The sequence below is a fragment of the Seriola lalandi genome, unplaced genomic scaffold (genome assembly GCF_002814215.2).
Source record: "Seriola lalandi dorsalis isolate HSWRI2012SDOR001 ecotype SW California unplaced genomic scaffold, Sedor1 jcf7180002054516, whole genome shotgun sequence".
Classification (NCBI taxonomy): Eukaryota; Metazoa; Chordata; class Actinopteri; order Carangiformes; family Carangidae; genus Seriola; species Seriola lalandi.
The window spans coordinates 760295-783286 of NW_019525069.1; the positions used below are offsets into that span (position 1 = coordinate 760295).

Sequence of the window (22992 nt, forward strand, 5' to 3'; positions counted from 1 at the left end):
CTTGGCCTCCTGCTTTGTAGCTTACCTGTGTTTGGCTACACCCATCACAAAGATGCACCTGACCACTAGGAAGCAAAAGCACAAGCCTCCGAGTCATTAGCAGACATACCGTCGATCCAAGAGGAACACACTAAATACTTACTAATTTACTAACCGGGATCATGGTCAGAAAACACTTAATATTCGCCGTATTTTTCCTTTGTTACATTTCTGGGATTGACAACAAAGGTGAGGCACATTTGATTTGGGTTGCATGTTGTGTTGTGCTTCGAGGGAGCAGAGAAAAACTCGGCTTTTTTCTTTCTTTTTTTTTACACGAACGGATGAATTTTTATGATCCGCTTTGTCTGTTTTTGTTATTTTAAAACTTTGCAATTATAAACCAATGATAAAGTAACAAGAGGGTTAAATATTTCTCAATACATTTTCCTTTTGTTAATGCCTGTGTCCTGAGAAGAAATACATGCGTTAAATGTTGAATATTTTCCCAGTATTTACAGTTTCGTTGTGTATTTACCTTTCTTCCAGACCTTTCTTTCAATGGGCTTACATCAAAACTTTCCAAGTACTCCATTGTTAATCCTCAGGTGATTCACAGACGAACAAGGAGTGTCAACAGAGCGCCACAGTCAAAAGAGGTTGGTGTACAACCCTGATTAAATAATCTTTTTAACTGATATTATAGTATGAGAACATTTAATAATGCTTTCTTTTAACCCATTTCAGAAGTATGGAGATGAGACAATATCATATGCACTCAACATAAACAACAGAAAGCACCTCCTTCATCTAAAGGCTAACAAGTAGGCACAGTTCATTCATACTGACATTATTGTAAGTCCCTGTTTGTGTTTCAGATCAAATGTTGGACATATTCTTTTCTCTCTTTGTCAGAGACTTTTTACACCCAAACTTTGTTCAGTATTCACATGACGCCGCTGATAACCACAGCTCGTCATTCATGAGACATGTAAGTCGACAGTTGCTCATTCTGGTTTATAAGTCTACTATAACATCAACCTTTAACCTGGTTTTATTTCCTCTTTCTCAGAGGCACTGCTATTTCCATGGAGAGGTGGAGGGGTATGAGAATTCAGTGGTAGCGCTCAGCACATGCTCTGGCCTCAGGTTTGATTATCTATGTTTCTGTTTTTAGTTCCTTCTGTGAGTAATGAATGGAGCTAGAGCTTGGCCCGGAATCTATGACAACACTTACAGTAACTGATTGTTTTGAGTTATCATTTCATAATCTTTTGTTGTAAAATGAATGCTTGAGGGCAACAAAATCACTTTATTGAAGTTAATAAAGTTAATAAGTTGAACTTAAATAAATTGATATAACGTATAACACAGTTTATTATCTTTACTGGTGTATCAATATTGGGAAATCCTCTTAATAAGATGTGATACTGATTTGAACCATATTACCGGGGCTAAAGCAGAGCCACACATCAAACTAAAGATGGACCTGACCATTTTTTCCCCATTTATTATTATTGGTTCAAAGGTTCTTAGTTACGCAGTCTGTGTCCCTCATGAACATTATGTTAGGTAACGTCATGACGTAGCGTAGATTAAAAGTATTCATCTAAAGTTATGTCTGCTGTGCGCTACTTCTCCATAGGGGAGTGATCATCTTTGGAAATGAGACCTATGGACTTGAGCCTATGCCAGAGTCGGCCACCAATGAGCATCTTCTGTATCTAATGAAGGACGTTCAGACTGAGCCTGTCACCTGTGGGGTCGTCGGTGAAGCTGAATCAACGCAAAGCCACGAACCTTTTGAACCTGGCCACTCGCTGACTTCACTGCTGCGGGTTAGGATGCTCACTACATTCACTTTAACTTATATTATATTCAGTGTGATTATTTTGCATAGTGGCTGAGGCTTTGAAGTGTCTGCTTTTCTTTATTCTGTTTCCTATTTTAACAGAGGAAGCGCAATTTGCCACAAACCAGCTATGTGGAGTTGGTGCTGGTTGCCGATCATCTCAGGGTGGGTGTGTTTATGTGTTTATGAATTGACTATTGTGTAAACGAGAATGAATTGTTTGCTGTTTCACCCTAGAGGCAAGTGAATGAACACGTTTACCAAAGGTGCCATTAGTCAGCAAGGAATGTGTTTTTCCAACACAAATGTTGCAGTGCTTTTCCTGTGCTGCAGACTATATTGTCAAAAATATATTTTTTATTATTGTGTTAATTGTATTTGCAGTATCAATTTAAGAAAAGAAATGAGACGGCGGTACGAGAAGAGTTGGTGGAAATGGCTAACCTGCTGGACGCGGTGAGAAGTTTGTAAAAGAAACGATGCTAAATTTCCATTAATGGTAATGTTGTTTCTGTGCTAGAGCTGTGCTATGGTCTTAAATAGTCCGCTTTTATTTTCTGTTCTACTTTAGTATTACAAACAACTGAATATCCGTGTCGTGTTGGTGGGCCTGGAAATTTTTAAGGACGGTAATCCATTTGATGTGGATGGCTCTGCAGGAGACGTGTTGGGGAGGTTTGTTCAGTGGAGGAAGACGACTCTGATACCAAAGATCAGGCATGACATTGGTCAGCTCCTTGTGTAAGTAATGCCTGGCCTTTTTCTTTTTTCTTTTAATAAAATGATGCCATCACATGACATTGTTTGATCGAGTCAACTGTGTGACTTATCTCTTGTTCCACTTGTTTCTCAGTGGTCAACCGACAGCATACACTGGAGGTGTATTAGGAATGGCCTTCGTGGGCACCGTCTGCTCCGTAGCGACAGCTGGAGGAATCAACGTGGTTAGTTCAACTCCCTTTTAACTTCTAACACCAGCTGACACCGTGGTGCCTCGGCAGCATGAGCCTTAGTGTAGAACCTGACACTATCTGCATTATTCATGGACACTTGTATAAGTGCAGCTTGTTTTCAAACAGGTTAGACTTACCACAGCCTTTTTAAGCTCCATGACTAGGCATCTTTTATTGTCTTATTGGATTCCTTATTCTTTTGTCTCGTGATGCCTCATGGTGTTTTTTATTTCATTTTTAAGTCATACCAGAAGTAAAAATAACTTCCTGATCAACTAAAAATAACCACACCCTACATAGTTGAATTGCTGCGCATCTTTTCCCATCAGTAAACGAACCTTTCATACCCAACCTCTTCCTCCAACATCTCGATTCAACAGGAGATAAATGAAATCAATCAAGCAAAATACTGTCTTTCACTGTGACTAAAAAGTAAAAAGTTAACTAAAGGAAGTGTTTTTTTTGTTTTTTTTTACTTTAATTTCCCATTTAGGATAATCCAGTATATTAAGGTATATAAACTAAGGAGAATATTAGCACTGAATGTACTTTGTATCTTACTGAGTGTGTTTTCACAGTTCAGTAACGACAACCTGCCTTACGTCTCCACTGTCGTGGCCCACGAGATGGGGCATAACCTGGGTATGAATCACGACAACACCCGCTGCAAATGTAGTGGAGAACCCTGCATCATGGCAGCCAGTGCTAGGTAAAACACCTTCCATAAAATATTTCTTAACTCCTTGACATGAAATTGAAAAAAAGCAGTGGTTAAAATCCCACAGTACATAGTACATATTATATTCTGTGCCTTTTACAACACCCATACTGTCATAAGTAGGCTTTTTCTCCCTCAAAATAAAAGAAAAATGTCCAAGTGTACTTAGTGTATTACTGAGCATCGGCCCTTGGATTTTACAGGATTTAATGTGTCAAGTGTAGTGTGTTTCTGTGTAATGTAGCCTCTTTTACTTTACCCTCTACAGTTACTTCCTCAACGAATGGACACTCAGTCCATTCAATGAATTCAAAACATATGATCTTGTCAAAGATTGTTTAGTAACTTGAGGCCTGTCCAAATAGACATTTCCATTAATAGCTTATCTTGTCACCCTGTAGTGGTTCCACCACTTTCAGCAGCTGCAGTGCAACAGACTTTGAGACTCTGATCCTCCGTGGAGGAGGCGTGTGTCTGAAAAACCAGCCCTCCCCGTCAGATGTGGTTGGTTCTGCTGAATGCGGCAATGGCCGGCTGGACCAAGGAGAGCAGTGCGACTGTGGCAAACCAGAGGTAGAGTACTGCCTAACTGATAAACTCCTACACTGAGCACTTAATGTTGTTTCGTGTTGGTTTTTTTTTTCAATACATGATTGTCATGTAATATAAGTTCTGGTAGTTTTCACTCTATTTTTAAAATGGGAATAAAGTGTTTTTATGCAGGTATATTAGATCTGACAACCAGTAAATATGAATGTATACCAGATATTTACACAGACAGAAACGATTTTTGTGGAAATCTGAATTAAGAATCAAGAGTCAAGCCTGTCTTTGTGGGTTTTATTTAAAACAGCGTCTGCAAATGGGCTCAACACGTATAGTGAGATCAAAAGTCCCCATAATGTGAGAACCCCAAAATGAGAACAATCCAGTCTTTTATACTATTGCAAAAAAAAAAAAAAGAGGATGTGTGAGTCTCCACCCCTGGCCTACAGTTGGTGATTTTAGGCTGCACAGGCGGGATCAAAACCTGATGTACGAGGAAGATATGCAGATAGAGAACTACTCCTTTGCCACAGTTCACCTGAGATCGAGACAGTTTATCAACTACAAAGAGGTTACACTAAGAGCACACGTATGATGGATTACATTTTCCCATTACAATAAGAAGGCAAGTTACAAATACAATCACACTAAATATTTCCATTACACAATGTAGGGGTTGTCTTTGTAATTTACTCTCAATTTAGACGTGTAGTGAATGAATGCCATGCTACAACCTCGAGGGTCTTAGAATAAAAAAATATTCTGGCGTTGTTAAATTCTTGTACTTTTTTATGTCTTTGTAGTGTGGTGATAAGCATAGTTTTACACTGTTTCCATTTCATTTAGGAATGCAATAACAGATGCTGTGATGCTGCAACCTGCAAGTTTACACGCGGGGCCGCCTGCGCTCAGGGGAGCTGCTGTGAAGACTGTCAGGTCAGCATTGTACTGGACTCGCGGCTGGGGTTATGTAGCTTAGAACTGCACTGAATAAAGGCAATAAATTCTGCATTCTTCGCACTTAAAATATATTTTTTTTCATGTTTTTGTATGTGATGCTCTTTTGTTTTAGATCAGAGTGTCTGGAACGCCGTGCAGAGAGTCTGTCAACGCCTGTGATCTCCCTGAATACTGTGATGGAAATAGCGGGTTGTGTCCCGACGACTTCTACGTCATGGACGGCCTTCCATGCCAAAACAATGCCGCATACTGCTTCGAGGGCAGATGCCAGACATATGATTTCCAGTGCAAACATCTCTTTGCACCAGGTACATTCAAATAAGGGCTGATGGGGTTAATCCAGTCATGTGTCTATCAGGAGACAGCAGTCACCTGGCAGCATATTAATTCACGTCTCTCGTCATTAATATTTGATGTTGGCTATTATTTCTCTCTTGGGCAGATGAAGCGACAAAGGCAGCAGATGTTTGTTTTCAGCATGCAAACACTCAGGGAAACTTATTTGGAAACTGTGGCATCACCAGCAAAGGAGAGTTCATCAAATGTCCTGTAGCGTAAGTACTGGTAGATCTATAAAAAGCGTGTAACGGCAGTCATGTTACAGTTAGGATCAAGTTCACAGGGATAAAACTCCTAACTCATTTATTGCAAGACACATCAACACGGCGCCCACCTGTTGAAATTATGTGGGGAACATTTAAGATTTTTCAGTTACTCATCTGGCCAAATATCAAATCCTCCATCCTCTCAACAGAGTTGGGCTGAGTGGACCCGCGTGGATACAACTGTACTGTCTTTCACCACTGTTGTCATGTACTTAGGATGGTTATTTTAAGCAAAATGATGTGATGCAACTTTATTTTGTCAGGTGAAGGAGGTGAAGGATAGTTTAGCTTTTTTTTTTAAATATTATTTCTTCAGCATTTAGCTCATTAACAGCAGTGGGCAATGAACGTTTTTCTCTTGAATCTCCGCTGCAGAGACGCCATGTGTGGAAAGGTGCAGTGTACTAACGTGGACGTCAACAACCCCCCTCCTGGTGCCCATGTCAGCATCCAAATAGTTGAAGGGTCAAGATGTGTTAATGCAGACTTCAACCTCGGCACAGATGTGCTAGATCCTGCCTACGTTAACACTGGCAGCTCTTGTGGTACAGGAAAGGTGAGCTGACATTGAAGACTGGGAACTATTTAAAGAACTGTACACATCAGAGAGAAGGAATGTATTCATGAAATTATGTGACTTGATTTGTTCCAGGAAGGTTCTGCCATTGTGAAAGTGGACGCATAGTGACGCATCATTTTCATTTTAATTCTCTTTCAGGCCTGCCTTGACTTTAAGTGTGTAAACGCCACTGCTCTGTTGCCCAAGTTGGCCTGTGATGCCCAGACCACCTGCAATGGCCGAGGGGTAAAACATTTTTTTTTTTTTTTTTTTTTTTAAATACATTTTTCTTACTTTCTTTACTCAGTTACCAGCCACTGATAAAAAGTCTGACTTTGCTGTTATAATTTTTTCTTCAGGTATGTAATGACCAAGGGAACTGCCACTGTGAAAACGGGTGGGGCCCACCCCAGTGTGCCAGGTCAGGGCGTGGTGGCAGCATAAACAGTGGCCCGGCTCAGATAGGTGGGTTTTAAGTTGTTACTGCAACACTGTAATCTAATGTAAGATTGTGTGGCCTATATCAAGGCTTCATATTACTCATATATTAATCATTTGCTGCTGACCCGAGCGTGGTAGCAGTGGTCCCTTGCTACATCTGCTCTTGAAGCACCCAGATGTCAATGTGTTTCGGCCCTTAGATAATTTAGATAATATTGGTGGTGTTGATATAACTGTAGGGAATCTGCCAGGAATACCTACTGACCGCGGAGTGTAACTAATGCTACTGTTCCTTATTCACATCTGGCCTTGGCAACCTCAGACTACTCAGTCAGGAATGGCCTGTTGATCTTCTTCCTGTTGGTGGTTCCTGTTCTGGTCCTTCTCATTCTGGTGCTGCTCTACATCTTTAGGAGAGATACCCTGGACCCCTGCCTGAAAAGGAGGAGGAAGTAAGCATCAAGTCACATTGGAAATATTTTGATACATATTATAAAGTCTGCAGTTGCAATGTCTTTGCGTTTTTTTTAAGGTTTTCTTATTGCAGGCCAGGTAATGCTCAGAATGGAACTCCAAATGGACAGCCAAACACACATGTTCGTACAAGTGCCACAACCCAGCCTCCAGCACAGACTCCCCCTGATAGGGCAAGTATTTTTGTTTACTTTTAGTCATTACTGCAGGGAAGGCAGTGCAATATTTATTCTGCAGCTGGAAAATCAGGTTTTCATTACCTGAAAATGCCATCACACAAAAGAAGTAGATCAATAATCAGTATATCTTTAAAAGCTGACTAATAATAGGTTGTTATTTTCTTTCTTAATTCTAGCCTGGAAATCTGCCAGCTACCGCAGCTCCAATTTCTGGGTATGTACTGATTTAACTCTCTTAATTTCACTCAATCCCTATTGTCCTCACACATACAGACGGGTAAGAGCTTTGTTCTTACAAGCTGACCTGTATGACTGGTTGACCTGAATTTCCACATAACCTGTCAGTTTCAGGTATGGAGAATTGGATTACTGGAATGCAGAAACAAGCGCTGCCCCTGCACGACCACCGGCTCCTAGGCAGGGCCCCGGAGTGCCCAGACCTATCCCTCCCAAGTAGCCACCGCATTGATTTTCTTTTTATACCAAATATATGAATGTATGGAGTTTAGTACAGCTTTACACTGTATGAAGAGACAATTTTAAACACTGTGATTATAATAGACTCACTGAAACCTGTTGCCAGCACCTTTATAAGGTTGGCTGTAGTAACGTGGTCTTGGTTGTGTAAATATTTAGTGGTATATATGTGTTTTATTCGAGTCATTGCAAATATGTGCACACAAAATGTAACAAAAAAACAATCTTTTGTATTATGTTTTTTCCCCCCCAAAGTATTTTAATGATTTTGTGAATTTTGAGATCATGGATTTTGATTGTAATAAAAAACATGTATCAGGCAATATTTGTTTCTATTTTTACTGTAGGAGTGTGAGTTTCTTGGAAGTTTTACTGTAGATGTTAGCCCTAGTTTGTGTCACTTTGTAATGTAATGATAATACATGAGGCACAAACTTAAACTATGCTGCTTACACAATGATGTTTCAGTAGTAATAATCTAGTGATGTCCTGTAGGGCCTTTAGTAAAGGCAATGATAATATATCAGTGAGAGGGACTACTTTACTTCTTTATCTACATTTTGCTGCTAATACTAATGTAGTACAATTGGAAAGCTCCCCTTCCATAAATAAAGCCTGTCAGAAAATATTTAAAAAATATGACAGCGGCAGAGGTGGAGGACGCCATTGGAATGGCACTAAAATAGGCAGTTGAGTAGTATGTGAGATATTAAAGCCAATGATTTGGGGGCTCTGTAGTAAGAGGATTTTTTCAATAAAGATTCATAACGCTTTAAGTTATTGCATCACGCTGGCATTTTATTGCCAAGGCTTATACATCTGACAATCATTTCTCCACATAACTTCTCTGTTAGAGATGGTGCCAAGGAGGCAGCAGATTGTTCAAGTGCAAGTCTTAAATAATTAATTGGTGTTTTATTTATTCATTCATTCATTCATTTGTTTGTTTATTAGTTTGTACAATTGAATCTAACCTTTTGCTGAGAGTTACTACACACGGATTGTCGAACTGTTTGCACAAATAATATTGAGACAAATCTACCTCCATACCAAAGCGCTTCCGTATTTCCCCGCCTCTATAGTCAATCTCCCTTCTTTTGCTTCACTTTGTGGGCTTTTATTCTGAAAGGATTGTGGGCTAAAGTCACGTGTTTCCTTATGTTTCGACAGCGGAAGTTAACTGTTATCTGTAACTTTCTATGGCTGCATTACTATGTAAAAACCTGAGGCTTAAACTGGCCCCCTGGTAGCCATGGCAGCAGAAGAGAAGGCGGGTGTCGGTCGTGCCCCGTCTTGTCTGTGCGTCCTCTGCGGGCTACCTGCCACAGGGAAGTCCACTCTGGCCCGCACGGTGCTCAGCGCCGCTGCACAGCACGGATGGAGAGCCACTGTTGTGCCGTACGATGACCTGATCCCGGAGCATGCTTTTCAGACCAGAGCTGTGGAGGACGGAGTCGCACTGCAAGATGTGGTAAAGACAACTGAGCTAAATTGGAAGATTTTTACTGCGAGTTCAGGATCCAAATAGGTGCGACTGTGGCCGTCCCTAATCTAATGATGCCAACCCCACTGAATCCAAAAGGAGGACTGGACTTTTCCTGTAACACTAATGTTACATGCGAAACTAAATAAAAAATACAGATATTGCAGTAATGATCTAAATTTTGTATCAATATCATATGAATATTTTAGTGGTACACATAGAAGTGCTGTATTAAATTATACAGGCAAGAGTAAAAGTACATTTAGATAGAGCTGAAACAATTATTCCATTAATCAAAAACAAGTTTTTAAATGGAAATTGCCATAACTTGTGAGTGCTATTTTTCAGTGTTATTATATATATATTGTTATTGTTATTATTGTTGTTATTATTATTTCTTACAAATCATAGACCAAATAATTACTAAGATCACACATATTCCCTATAAGTATCAAAGACATTGCAAGTCATTGTCCTCATTGTCGTCCCCCCACCCCCAGCACACTGAATGGAAGTTACACAGACACGCCGTGCTGCAGTGCATTGAGCAGTTCATGAAGAAACCTGAAGTGTTGGCCGAGCTACCAAGCAAATGTCAGATCAACAGGGCTGCGTGGGAACAATGCATTCACACTCTGCTGCAGCCTGAAGGTTTGGACCACTCTTGTGCTGACCGGACTCCACTTCTCTTTCTACTGGATGACAACTTCTACTATCCAAGCATGAGATATGAAGTGTACCAACTTGCAAGAAAGCGTGAGCCTCTGTTTTCTGTGTACAGGTTAAACCACTGAATATTTGCGAAAGACTATGCTGGTAGTTTTGCAAGTTTTAGCCCATACATTACAATCCTTGTATATTTTAGATATCTATTTAAAATTTTTAAAGGACACTGAGCTTATATATTAATTTCATGCTTCAAAATGATCAAAATCCTTGAATCCAGGAGCTTTCTGCAAGCACCTGAATGCACCAGGGAATGTTTTTAAAAACATTGTCTTGCAACAGAAGACCATCATTTTGGAGCATTTAAAGGCAACTACATGTTTACTATGATGAATAAGTGATTCCAAGAAAGTGTCAAGACTTCAAGTAAATTTGTGTTAGTGTTACTGCTGCTGGTGGCTGCCTGGATGACTGGGAAAATAAATCATTTATTATTTTCTCAAACATGCAAAACTACCGTCATGCAGTTTAAATAGTTGCCCCTTTGGTTGAATTACTCAGTCAGTTGTCTTTGCAGATTCACTGGGGTTCTGCCAGGTGTATCTACACTGTGATTTGGAGTCCTGTATCAGCAGAAACCAGAGCAGGTCTGAGCCCATTTCCACTGAGGTGATATTAGAGATGGTGAAGCGTTTGGAGTCTCCAAATCCACAGAAGAACCCATGGGAGACAAAAAGCATTTTTCTCAACACTACAGACAATTTGTCCAAATGTGACATGTAAGACAGCAAAACAAGCAGTTACTAACACTTTTTACTGAAGTGCAATAATTGGATATTAATTGGTCGCATCTGTCTGTGGATCTGACTTGTCTTCAGCCAGAAGGTAATGGAGTTGATCTCCTCTGCACTGAGCAACCCGCTGAGCCCTGTAGAGGACAACACTGAACAAAAGGTGTGTAAGTGTTAATAAGAATTTTAATATATGCAACTAGAGTGGTGGAAAATGTTTTGTTTATCTATTGTTATAAATTGTTGTCCTGTACTATGCAGGAAGCCGCCCGTCTGAAATGTGCCTCTAGTGTGGTCCACCAGGCTGACCAGGCCTGTCGCCGCCTGATCTCTGAGGCCATGAAGACTGCCAGAGGTCAGCTGAGAGCTTCAATAATATTTGACATTTCACTGTTTACTCACTTTGTCATTTGCAGCCCTGTCGTAATGATACATTTGTCACCTTAACTTCAGAAAAGCAAGTGTCCTCTGAACACATGAGGTCTCTGGCGACCCAGCTGAATGAATCCAAAGCAACATTTCTTCACAACCTGCGAAAACAGTTGCTTCAGGAAACGTCGCTCACTCAAGAAGAGGACTTTGATGTGGAACGTGTGGTGAAAAGAGCAGTGGATGTTTTCGACCACGAGAAAAAGGAGATCTTGCTGAGAATCATAAATGACTTTTTTCCACAAAGCAATATTTAATTGCATCCAGTCATTAGTGAATGTGTGTAATTTGTATTTAATTAAATGTAAATAAAATGCCGGTTTACTTCAGTTTGTGGAACATTGTGGCATCATTTTATTTAGAAAGAAAAACTTGAAAGAAATATTTTTTAAACACTCAATAAGCTACTGTGTAGTGGCCATGTATGTGGTTTCTGCAAATATGGTATAAAATGTTGATCAGATAACATCTTGTTTGTCAGGATACACGTGGTATGAGTTTAAATTGATAAGAGCCCATTAATCTCAAAGTTACTATCTTCTGTCCATTATAAGTTAATCACATACAAACAACTTAAACAACTGAATAAGTCTTTACTTTAGACCAAGATTACAAATACTCTTATTATTATTTCCACAAAATCAGAAACTACTACTTAAAATAAAAAGTAACATTATTTCACATTACATCATCACAGGGTTACCCTGGATCTTTACAGTGCCTCAACATCAGTTACTACACAAATAAGATGTGGCTACATTGAAATTTGATTTTGTACTAAAAATTGATATTTACGATACAACAAAGCTACTCAAGACAATTTATAAATAGTTGTAGAAAATGGTATAAATTAATAAAAAAAAAAAAAAAAAAACATACTTAAATCTATTTAAAATATTACTGACTCATTTGGTTGGACACTTTCTACAGTCTATGGAGTGAGGTATAAATAAATATCAGAACAGCAAGCAGGATTATGATGAGTGTGGCTGGACACAAACCTAAATTTTGGACAGAAAATTAGCCACGCAGGCCGTCGGTCTCTGAACATCCCACTTTAGTTTCTCACAGCAACATAAGTCCAGCTTATTTAACTGAGATAGAAACTTTGGTGCATAATTAGCTGAACAAGCGATACACAGATGGTGGACAAAAGCCCTGCAGTGAATACAAAGCTGGGGAAGTGAAGTTTAAATAATGCTAACTGGTCTTTGATTTAAAATGTCTCATATGTAGCTGCCTATGTAATAGTTTTTTACTGAGAGAGCTGAGTGAAACCCTGGTGAATCACTGCAAAGAGATAAAATGTTGCAAATCCCCAAAATCACAATGATATTCTAAACACAAGCAACACCAACTGTAAGATCCTGGAACTTACGCTGTACTGCAAGGTGTGTCTGTGGTTTTGTCCATTCACAACTAATATTAAGGCTCAAAGTTGAGAGTAATGTAGAACTGTAAGGCAGAAATATAATGCAGGTATTGAGTGTAAAATAGATTGTGTACATAACAAAAATATAAATCAGTGTAACAAGCAAAATACTGAAAACAAGAATCTATGACTCCATGTGGTTCCTTGTCACAAGCAATCACTTTTGATGTTGGCCGCGGGCAAAATGGCATGCAAAGTCGTATTTGTCTATGCACATGTGTCCACAGATGTTGCACTGGAAAGGATGTTCATAGCCATGACAACCCATGTGAATGGTGTAGAGGATATTGTCAGAAAAGTGAATATCACAATGCTGGCATTTATGCAAGAGCTGTTGATCCGGTATGGTCAGGGCAGGAGTAGGTGTGCTCGGCTGGCTGTTGCTAACACTCGCAGTAAAGGCGTTCATGTTGTTGGCGAAACCGAGGCCAGGAACAGGACTACAAGTGCCGTGGACCGAGGTGGGAGATTCTTTTTTAGACGGTGACGTCTGCACTCTATTTGAACACAGTGCAACCTGTTCACTAGAGACCTGATGTATGAGGATGGGCTTCTCGTCTTTTAAGGACTCCCTGTCTGGGGATGCAGCAGTCTGAGACTCAGGGTGAAGGTCGGCCAACTGGCCAGCAAGTGTAGACAGCTGGTCCAGTGGGTGATTAAACGTCAGATCATTAGCGCCCCTGTTGCAACTGTCATTCTCATCCACCTTGGGGAGATTCTTATACTCACCGCCGTTCAAATGGTGGTGAATCTTATGAGACAAGTCATTCAGATAATCCGACTTTGGTATCACCATGGGCGGAGGGTTGAAATTAATGAGTAGTCGCCTGCTGAAGCCCAGCGAGCCCGTCCTCTTCTGCAAGGCGCTCAGCATTCTCTTGTTGGAGAAAGGAGAGCGAACGACCCTAGTGGGCAGGAGTTTGTGGCGGCGGCGACGGTGGTGTGACAGGTTGCTGCGGTCGCTGCAGCGGAAGGCGCAGAGGTCACACTTGTACGGCTTCTCTCCTGTGTGTGAGCGCATGTGGGCTTCTAAGTGGCGCTCGTACGCTGAAGCAAATGGGCACAGCTGGCAGCGGTGAGGCTTTTCTCCTGGGTTACAATCATGAGAGGAAATAAATGCAGTAAGGTTGGTATTAGATATTCTACTGTGAAAGAGTAAACAGCAGTGACACAATAAGTAAAACGTCTTATGTGTGCTGCACAAGGGATTGTATAAAGTAGGGCTAGATTATACAAACAAAAAACAGACAGCAATAAGATCTTCCAATATTTCATCCTTAATTGTCTAATTAATGTAGATCACATTGTAACTGTTTCCAGAATTTCAAATCATTTTGACATAAATGTGGCTTACTAATTATTTAGAGAGAATTGGCATCATTAACAACATAAAATCCTGGCATAGAAATTACAACAGATGTCAGAGTCAAATCAGATTTAATTTTTAAAGCCAAAATCATAACTTTTCCTCTAGGGGCTTAACAATCTGTAGAGCATACAACACCCTTAAATCAGAAAACATAAATCATAGGATAGCTGGGTTTTGGAAATGTGTGTATTCAGTTTTTGACCAACTAGAATTCCATTCAAACTATGTGTGACTCATCGTTATTTCCAACCACTGTCGTGTACTCTTGAGCAGTCACATAAGATTTTGCATTTCATGAGACCCTGCCCTGGGTATGTGGACATGGGAAGACTAAGTAGTATCACTGTCTCCATTAGGGCTGCAATGATTACTTTCATTATCAATCAATCTGATCTGCCATCGTTTTGTCCAAAAATGCCAGAAAGAAGTGATAAGTGCCACTTGTAATTTCCCACAGCCCAAGGTGATGTATTCAAATTTCTTCTTTTTGTCTGTCTAAAACTCAAACATGTTATATTTACTGTTATAAATGACAAAATGTAGCATCAGATCCTCACATTTGAGAGGCTGGGACTGCGAAATGTTTGGTACTTTTAATTGGAAAAATTACTAAAACAATTAATTGATTTTATAAATAATTGATTATATTTCTGTCAATCAGCTAATCAATTAATTGAGTAATCATTGCAGCTCTGATCTACAGTTTATATTAGAAAACTTATACAGTACAACTTACATATACTGTATTATCTGATTGGGAACATTTCCACTGAAAAAAAGTAAATTTTACAAATGTAAACTACCTTAATGACCCCCACCTTGAGAGCCACTGGTATACGACAACTCAGTAGTCTAGATTGTTTGCAGTGTTTCAATAGTAACATTTCGGCCATGGTGTCCACCTAGTGAATGAATGCAGTGGAAACACTAACCTGTGTGGATGCGGATGTGCTCTATTAAGCGAGCCATGCCCTTATTGGCATAGCTGCAGTAGCTGCACTTGTACTTCCCATCGCAGGTCCTCTCCAGGCCGTCCATCTGTACGTCTGCCCCATCCTCAAGTGGCAGGCTCACCTCCACAGACGGAGGGTCCAGACCATTTTGCTCACTTCTGGGTGCAGCTACAAGCAAACACACCATGACTTTAACATCTTACTCTGTATTTATCAAAGACACAGTGCTTTTTTTTAATTTAATGTGCATCTTTCCCACCGGCTTGAAAATGCTCCGCTGACTCTTTTTCTCCACAAACAGAGCCTGAGATCATGTTGACATGCTGGGTTTGCTGTGTCAGGTATTCTTGAAATTCCTTCACAAAATCCACAGGCTCGCTCTTTATCTCTTCCATTTCTTCCGTCTGTGTTGAACCTGAGGACATGAGTTAATAATCAGACGTGTGACAACACAGCTTTGACATTTGACAGTTAATGACCAGCAGAAGCTAACCTAACTAGCTGCCTATAAAACACGTTAGCTCATAGACGTTAACAACAGTACTAACGTCACCTAACACCGGTTATTTGACACCATATTCACCGCAGTTCATATCTTACCTTTCAGTGACTGAACAACATTGTCGCTAAACAGAGAGAAATGTGGAAATGGAGCCCCTCGGGATAAATTATCGGCTACAATCGTTACCAGGTGAACGCTTGACTGCTTCCGCTTTTTTTCTCTGATACCCCTGCTTGTGTTCCGCGTGTACCCTAAACGTAACTGTTGGGTACTTCGGGTACCATCGGAAAAAATAAAACCATCAATAACGCACATACAAACGAGTCCCAAGAATGCTTCTCGCACCAGTGGTACACTTTTCCTGTGTATTCTACTTATTTCTATTCAAAGCCACTGGTAAAAGGTAACTATGCCCAACAGCTTATATTTATTTAGTACTTACTCTAAGGTTTATCATTACCAATGTTCATCGTTATTACACAACCACTAAATTCGACTCGTACAAGAGGCACTTGAAGGCAGCATGTAAACATTTCGTAACAAAGCATGGCTGCCCCGTTGGTCAGGATTTTCTCAAAGGTGAGTCTAAATATTATGGTCATATTTGTGTGCATTTGCGTTATTTCTGTGCCGATTTCAACATATTTGCACTGTATTAGTCCTTTATCCTTGGGTAATCTGTCTGCTTCTTGCTTACGTGACGTTGTTAGCTAACAGACGGCTAACACTAGCAGACAAACTAACTTGCTAACTCCAAAAGAAACGTCTAAGTTACTGACTTCTGCCATTAATGGCGAATGGCGACCGACATGACTGTAATATTTTTCTTCCAACTTGTTCTCTGTCCTGCTTTTAGTCTTGCAGACAGATCTCTCGACCATGGGGGACATGCCAGGCTGGATGGAGGAGCCTGACCACCAGATCTGCCCCAGATATGGCTTCAGACCAGGCACCTGGGGTGATCTCCTTTCCTCCCCTTCAGACGTATTCAGAGGAGGAGAGCATGATGAGGGAAGCAGGTGAGTTGGGAATCTAGTAACACGTATCCAACTGGTGCTTACAGCTGGAGACAGAAATACCTGAAGCACTGAACATCTGTCTTGTTGTTTGACAGTGAAAAAATACGCACAAGAGCGCATCGCCCCATTTGTGTCAAAGATGGATGAAAATTCTGTCATGGACGAGGAAGTGATCAAATCTCTCTTTGAACAGGGTGTATGTAATTCATTTAATTCACGTGTCATTACATTTAAGTCATTGCCAGTCTCTCTTTTTTCAGTTTGTTGACTCTGATATTGAATATTCACAGCTCATGGGCATTGAGATCGACCCGGAATACGGCGGCACTGGCTCTACGTTCTTCTCCTCCATCCTGGTCATCGAGGAGCTGGCGAAGGTGGATCCCTCTGTGGCTGTGCTCTGTGACATCCAGAACACACTGATCAACACACTGTTTGCCAATCTGGGTACCCCAGCTCAGAAAGAGAAGTACCTCAGCCGACTCTCAACTGACACGGTGAGCAATTTGACGATATGTTTCTAAGTATAAAACACTATTTTTTATTGTGGCATGAATCAAATGGTGCTTTCCCCGTTGTAAACTGAAGGTGAACACAGCTAAGACAGAAACATTTTGCTATTGAACAACTGGAATACATCACCTGACTGACTGTGCATGTTCTACACCACATTTACTGGAATGTTTCCCTACACTTTCTCATGTACCTTTTCTCATGTCACACAGGTTGGAAGCTTCTGCCTCTCTGAAGCAGAGTCGGGGAGCGACGCCTTTTCTCTGAAGACACGTGCTGAAAAACACAAGGACTATTTCATCATCAACGGATCCAAGATGTGGATCAGTAATGCAGAGCATGCAGGTGTATTCCTGGTAATGGCTAATGTGGACCCTTCTGCTGTGAGTAACTGCCCATCTTGTTACCTGTTTTCAGGCAAAATACTCAATCTACTACTTTATTTATTATATTTCGCAAGGAAAGATCTTAATGTAAAAATACTTCATCTTCTTTGCTTAAATCCCTATGAATGTGCTATAGAGTCAAATTGATTTTTATCTAGTAATTGTTTCAGCCTAAACAACTTATCATTGATATGTTCCCGCATCTCTCTCTGAGTTTCCACGTGGAATAATGTCACCCAAAACAACAGAATCACAAATTATGAACCTAAAATTATAAAGATCACCAAAATCTAAAGATTTAATCTCGTCAAAAGTTTTTTTTTTTTTTTTTTATCACAGGCCTATCGTATTGGTTTATATTACATTCTACTGGTTTTACTTTTATAATGTTCACACCCTGTTGACACAGATGCTTTTAATACTTCCCTGAACACATCTATAATTACAAATATAATGTCAGATTGTCCTGTGATTGACAGGGTTACAGAGGCATCACCTGCTTCATCGTGGATCGGGACACTGAAGGCCTTGAGATTTGCAAGAAGGAGAACAAGCTCGGCCTGCGAGCGTCCTCCACCTGCCCACTGAACTTGGACAATGTCAAGGTGATACCAAACACATTGCTGTGTACCGGACGAATGTGAAACAAACCTGCTGTGACCTTGCTTAACCGTGTGCTCTCTGTTGTAGGTACCAGAGAAGAACATTTTGGGACAGATCGGTCACGGGTACAAGTATGCCATCGGAATGTTGAACGAGGGCCGGATTGGAATCGCAAGTCAGGTAAACCATGTTTAAAACAAGCTAAATTTGATCTATTCAAGATGACAACATGTAAAATTTAAATGTTGCATGAGCTAAATCATTTTGTATTTCAGATGCTTGGACTGGCACAGGGTTGCTTTGACCACACCATCCCTTACACCAGACAGAGGACGCAGTTCGGAAAACGCATCTTTGACTTCCAGGTTCAGATCTCCATTCTTTTACGTAACATGTTTGTGACTATTCACATTAGGCCGGTGGCCGGTGTATTGTTTAATGAGCGCTTACATGTATGTTGTTATGGTGCTCTCTGTATTCCAGGGCCTGCAGCACCAAATTGCCCACGTGGCAACGCAGATCGAGGCCGCTCGGCTGCTGACGTACAACGCCGCTCGTCTGAAGGAGGCAGGGAGACCTTTCATTAAGGAGGCCTGCATGGCTAAATACTTCACTGCAGAGGTGAGCTTCCTGATTCATTGGCTACAGTTCATTAGAAGGTTTTTAGGATTGTTAATGTATATTTCTTAGCATGAATTGTGATTGTTTCCTTGGAGCACTGAGCTGTTTTATCAGTCATACATATTATTCTATTCTGATCTCTTTTGTGTTGCTGAATCTTGATTATTCTCTTCATAATTCATCTGTTTCATAAGTTTTTGTTATATGTTCTGTAATCTCTGCGTTATATATGCCGTTATTCTATATTCTCTGAAACTCAGTGAATTATCTCCCTAGTTAAATTCAAGTCATTATATTATCTTATGTTTCAGGTTGCAACCCTAACCACATCAAAGTGCATCGAATGGATGGGAGGGGTGGGCTTCACCAAAGACTACCCCATAGAGAAATACTACAGAGACTGTAAAATTGGTGAGTATGACTAGAAAAATACTTGTTGTGTTGTGTTTGCTGCCTGTTTTGTGAAAGCACTGTTTAGATTAGAGGTGGTTTAGGTGACTGAGACTAAAGCTACGCTGTGGAAAATGACACAGCTCATGAGGGCTGCAGGGAGGTCAGGTGTAGCTGTTTGTGATTGGACCACTGCGGGGTGGAGCGTAGGGCTGATAGCAGCGGCTGTAATCGGACTCTGTAGGAATTCCCCTCTCAGAGTGTCATTATGCCAACACACAGCCAAGGGAACTTGCCAGGGCAAAATGTCACTTTTCCTTTCATCGCCTCCATTTCAGCTCCTCAGTTCTCCAGCTGGAGCAGCGGCATAATGAGCCTCCTTTGTCTCCTGATAGTGAAAGCTGCAGATTCGTGTAGTGTGCAGGGGAATTTGAAAAAATTGACCTTGTGTTTTTTTTTATTTATTTATTTTTTTGTACAGCAGGAATTTATTCTAATGCTTTGTTTTGTCTTCATGTGCAGGCACCATTTATGAGGGCACGACGAATATTCAGCTATCCAGTATGGCAAAGTTCATTGATAAGGAGTATGACCACTGAAACCATCTGACTGGAGCCTGGTAGATTGCACTCTGCTGTGTTACACTCCATAGGTTTTTCTTTTCTTTTTTTTTCCCCTCAAATGACTTTGGTGGGATGAATGCAGCAATATTGCATTGTTGTAGAGCTGCTTTCATGTTTTTAGAGCTTTGTTGCAGTTTCAACTTGTACACTTGTAAAGTAGTTCCCACTATTGATGTTACTGATGTAGTCACAGTTCCCCAGCTTTGAGGTTAAAGTTGCTTTGGTGTGATAATTTTTTTCATTTCTCCATTCATTTTCTATCACAGCCTTTTTCATATGTAGATCTTTACCATTTCCTCTTGTCTATATTTGTGTTCTTCTGCTTATTGTTATGTGTTGATGAATCAGGTCAGAATAACAACTATGTGTTGCAATATGAGAAGGAATTTTTTTTTTTTGAAAGATATTAATTGGGGTTTTCCTTGAATGTTCCAATGCATACAGAAGGTCTGATATGATTGAGATCAGTAACTCAATAGTGCATTTTCTTTGCAGCATGGCTGTAACAGTCCCTGCACTTACATGCTCCATAAATACTGTACAGTGCCTTACTGGCAAAACGAGAAAGCAATTTCACATCTTAAGAAGAAATTATATGTAAAGAGTGATCTGTCAATAATTGACAAAATCAATAAATGTGAAGTATACTGTGCTACGATCAATATCATCTTTGGTTTGAGTGAGGCGTCGCCTGGTTGCAGATTAATACCAAGTTCTGTCACTAGATGGGAGCATTCTACAGAGTGACAGCAGCACTCTGAGATGAGGCAGCTTCTCAGTGAAAGAGCAGTCAATTACCACGTCTCATAACAGCCTGTCACCTCTAATGATATTTTATATCAATTTAATTATGCCGGTGCTTCAGATGAAAAGAGCCTGCCTTGCATAATTGCCTCACTGATCATTTTACAGGTGAGATTGATTACATTTCTGTGGCCTATATGCTGTGTGAAATGAGGTGTATTGTTTTACATGTGTCCAAATCTACAGACCCTTAAGAGCTAGTACCCATGGCCCGTTACAAAAAATGTATATGTTACTTGCAAGGTATCTGTTTAACAACAAGAAAGCTATTCATTACTGAAGGTAACATAAGTTATTTATTGACAGGAATGGAAAAATACAGAGTCATAATTGCGCAGTGGTAGAGATTGGAAGTATTGCTACCAAATTAAGACATGTTTAAATTTATGATTTCCATGAAGTTAATGGATAACAGTGTATTTTTATACACTAACTGTCTGACATTATGTCATTTTTTCCTTTAAAACTAAATAAATGCTGCTTTAACAGGGAAGTATAAAAGCTCTTTCTCTTTGGTGCCCCTAAAAACCCTCTATCTAACAATATACTGAGAGGGAAAAAAAAAGGTAAAATGGTCTATAAAAGAAAAACAGACAAATATATAAAGACATTATGTTATCTCCACATATTTTATTGATCACTCCATTTACTGAATATGGTTCCAAAACAATGAAATGTATAGCTTAATACTGTTTTATGTCATGGAAGAGAAGATCGAGTATTGTGATCATAAGATTATATGTACTAATTAATATATGATAAATATTGTGTGTCTTCTATTGACACTTTGTCAAAAAGCAGTTTTGGAGAGTATTTCCACATATGAAGGAAGATGAAAAGTGAGATGTCTGTCAGACAGAGAATGACCATACATACATTGCATTTCACCACCATCAAATCGTGTAAAAGAAACTGAACTATTTGTATTTCAGTGAGCTGCTGAAGAAGTATAATTTAGTCCCGGGTCTTTACTGAGAACAAATAATCTGACATGATGTAATTAGATATAAACCTCTGTACTTCAGGTTAATCTGAGGATGGTGTTGGTGTTATTGTGTCACTTTGAAGTGAAGATGACAGATGCTCAGACAGACTTATTATAAACATATTCATTCATATCTGATTAATAAGATCAGGCATTTCCAAAATCACTTAAACACCAGAACTGTAAAGGGGAAGCACGGGCCTGCGTTTGCATCATTGATTGAGTGTACTCTGTTTTCCCCTCTGATCCACTCTGACTTGTTCTGTCTATTGAAGGAGCCCCTGCTTAATGAACATAATCTGATGAAAACACAGCTATCTGCTTTTCACTTTGAATTGGCAAACGCAGCTCAACTGGCCTCTTTCTCCGCCCCCATCTTTAACGCAGCTATGAGACCTCTAATTATGCAGGGATTCAAGTAGCTTTTCACAAAACACAGTGTTGTCCTTTAGAGCTGAAGAGCGCTCCATGAGCTAAAAGGACAGGCTGCATGTTTGTAGGTTGAGCAAATTCAATTTGTTTGATTAGTTCACTGTATCTGCTTCACGTTTGGTTTAAATGATGAATCTCAAATGCGTCCCATGTTGAGTTTTTTTTTTGTTGCACATTTTCTTTTATTTTTGGCCATTTTATCAGGATGTCTGAACCAACTTTCACCCTAAATTATACCTCAGTGTGTGCACAAAAACACTGAGGTGCCTTTTCACCAAAGGCCTGGAGCCACAGACATCATTTCTTTGTGTTTCATTCGGCTGTTTGTCAGTGACAGATTTGTTTGTCGATGCAAATGACATTGCAGAGGCCAGATGTTGGATTCAAGAGTCCAGGATCCGTCATACCTCTGCATCTCAATCTGTAATTTTAGTTACAGTTTTCACTCTCAGATTTTGTGTCTTTATTTTCTTCTTATCTAATCACACTCCTCCATATTAATGTCTCATTACACACACAAATATGACTTGCTGCATCCACTATTGTAGCAAGTGACAGAAACAGGACCTTGTTTCATGCATTACACCACCTGCTGCCATTGTAGGCCTGCAGGCTTTTGTATAGAAAGCTGATTTGAAAAGGCTTTATCACAATGGTAAGCCTTCAGTTTGATGTCTGCCTGTAGCACTTCCTGACTAATAAAATTACACTGGAGTCAATGAGCTCCGGTCTAGGTGAAATGCACAGTGCGTGTTGCTTTCCTGTTGCGCGAAGGTGGAAGGGAGGAAACTTGAAATGCAACAGATGAGTGACAGGTTGAGCCTCAACAGGTCACAGTGTTCAGCAACAACTTCAGCACACAAATAGAGTATTAAAAAAATGTTCAATCAGTCTTGTGCAATAAAAAATAAATATAATACTACTGTTACGTGAATCTATGTTACGTCATTAGCTTGATACTATTGTTTAATATATCTACCGTGGTTTACATTAATGCGTAAAATCTATGCGTAATTTGCGTAATATTTGTGCCAAGGCCAAGTTGCTCAGCAATCTGCCTTCAAATGTGATAATCTCTGGGCCATTTATTCAATTTACTGACCGGTGATTGCGGCTCGCGCACGCCCCAAAAACCTTGAGACATTTTCCTCTTTAATCTAATTGGATGATAACTGTTGAGCCCGAAGCCAAAACGCTTGCGCGGCCCTTTTTTTTCCCTTTGAGTCTATTCTCGTCACAGCCCCCCCC

At 40.1% G+C, this 22992-nt stretch overlaps 4 protein-coding genes across 6 annotated transcripts; 3 read left to right on the forward strand and 1 right to left on the reverse strand.

Annotated features, from left to right (window-relative positions):
• Positions 1-69: 69 nt before the first annotated feature.
• adam9b (ADAM metallopeptidase domain 9b) lies at positions 70-8066 on the forward strand. Of its 2 annotated transcripts, none has more exons than XM_023413361.2 (22): positions 70-228; positions 529-638; positions 727-803; positions 895-970; positions 1052-1128; positions 1625-1817; positions 1934-1996; positions 2216-2287; positions 2403-2572; positions 2685-2775; positions 3363-3493; positions 3904-4075; positions 4895-4984; positions 5121-5316; positions 5451-5562; positions 5989-6169; positions 6332-6418; positions 6532-6637; positions 6936-7065; positions 7146-7260; positions 7443-7480; positions 7612-8066. In XM_023413361.2, the coding sequence occupies exons 1-22, from the start codon at positions 162-164 to the stop codon at positions 7721-7723; spliced, it is 2466 nt and encodes an 821-aa protein (XP_023269129.1). In that variant the 5' UTR covers positions 70-161; the 3' UTR covers positions 7724-8066. The 2 variants fall into 2 exon arrangements, with proteins under 2 accessions (XP_023269129.1, XP_023269131.1); XM_023413363.2 differs by having other exon boundaries at positions 7161-7260.
• Positions 8067-8891: 825 nt separating this feature from the next.
• On the forward strand, positions 8892-11441 carry pstk (phosphoseryl-tRNA kinase). Of its 2 annotated transcripts, none has more exons than XM_087175864.1 (6): positions 8892-9214; positions 9727-9877; positions 10470-10671; positions 10771-10846; positions 10945-11038; positions 11137-11441. In XM_087175864.1, exons 1-6 carry the CDS (start codon positions 8996-8998, stop codon positions 11367-11369), a joined length of 975 nt encoding a protein of 324 aa, XP_087031990.1. In that variant the 5' UTR covers positions 8892-8995; the 3' UTR covers positions 11370-11441. The 2 variants fall into 2 exon arrangements, with proteins under 2 accessions (XP_087031990.1, XP_023269182.1); XM_023413414.2 differs by having other exon boundaries at positions 8893-9214; positions 9727-9982.
• A 244-nt stretch (positions 11442-11685) lies between these two features.
• On the reverse strand, positions 11686-15606 carry LOC111660229 (zinc finger protein Pegasus). Its single transcript, XM_023413413.2, has 4 exons — positions 15467-15606; positions 15126-15281; positions 14846-15034; positions 11686-13633 (listed from the first exon to the last, which is right to left on the reverse strand). Exons 2-4 carry the CDS (start codon positions 15259-15261, stop codon positions 12702-12704), a joined length of 1257 nt encoding a protein of 418 aa, XP_023269181.1. The 5' UTR covers positions 15262-15281; positions 15467-15606; the 3' UTR covers positions 11686-12701.
• Positions 15607-15854: 248 nt separating this feature from the next.
• On the forward strand, positions 15855-20175 carry acadsb (acyl-CoA dehydrogenase short/branched chain). Its single transcript, XM_023413397.2, has 11 exons — positions 15855-15947; positions 16225-16387; positions 16483-16583; positions 16678-16884; positions 17113-17283; positions 17766-17891; positions 17977-18069; positions 18165-18254; positions 18373-18510; positions 18822-18921; positions 19423-20175. Exons 1-11 carry the CDS (start codon positions 15915-15917, stop codon positions 19497-19499), a joined length of 1299 nt encoding a protein of 432 aa, XP_023269165.1. The 5' UTR covers positions 15855-15914; the 3' UTR covers positions 19500-20175.
• The last annotated feature ends 2817 nt before the right edge of the window (positions 20176-22992 follow it).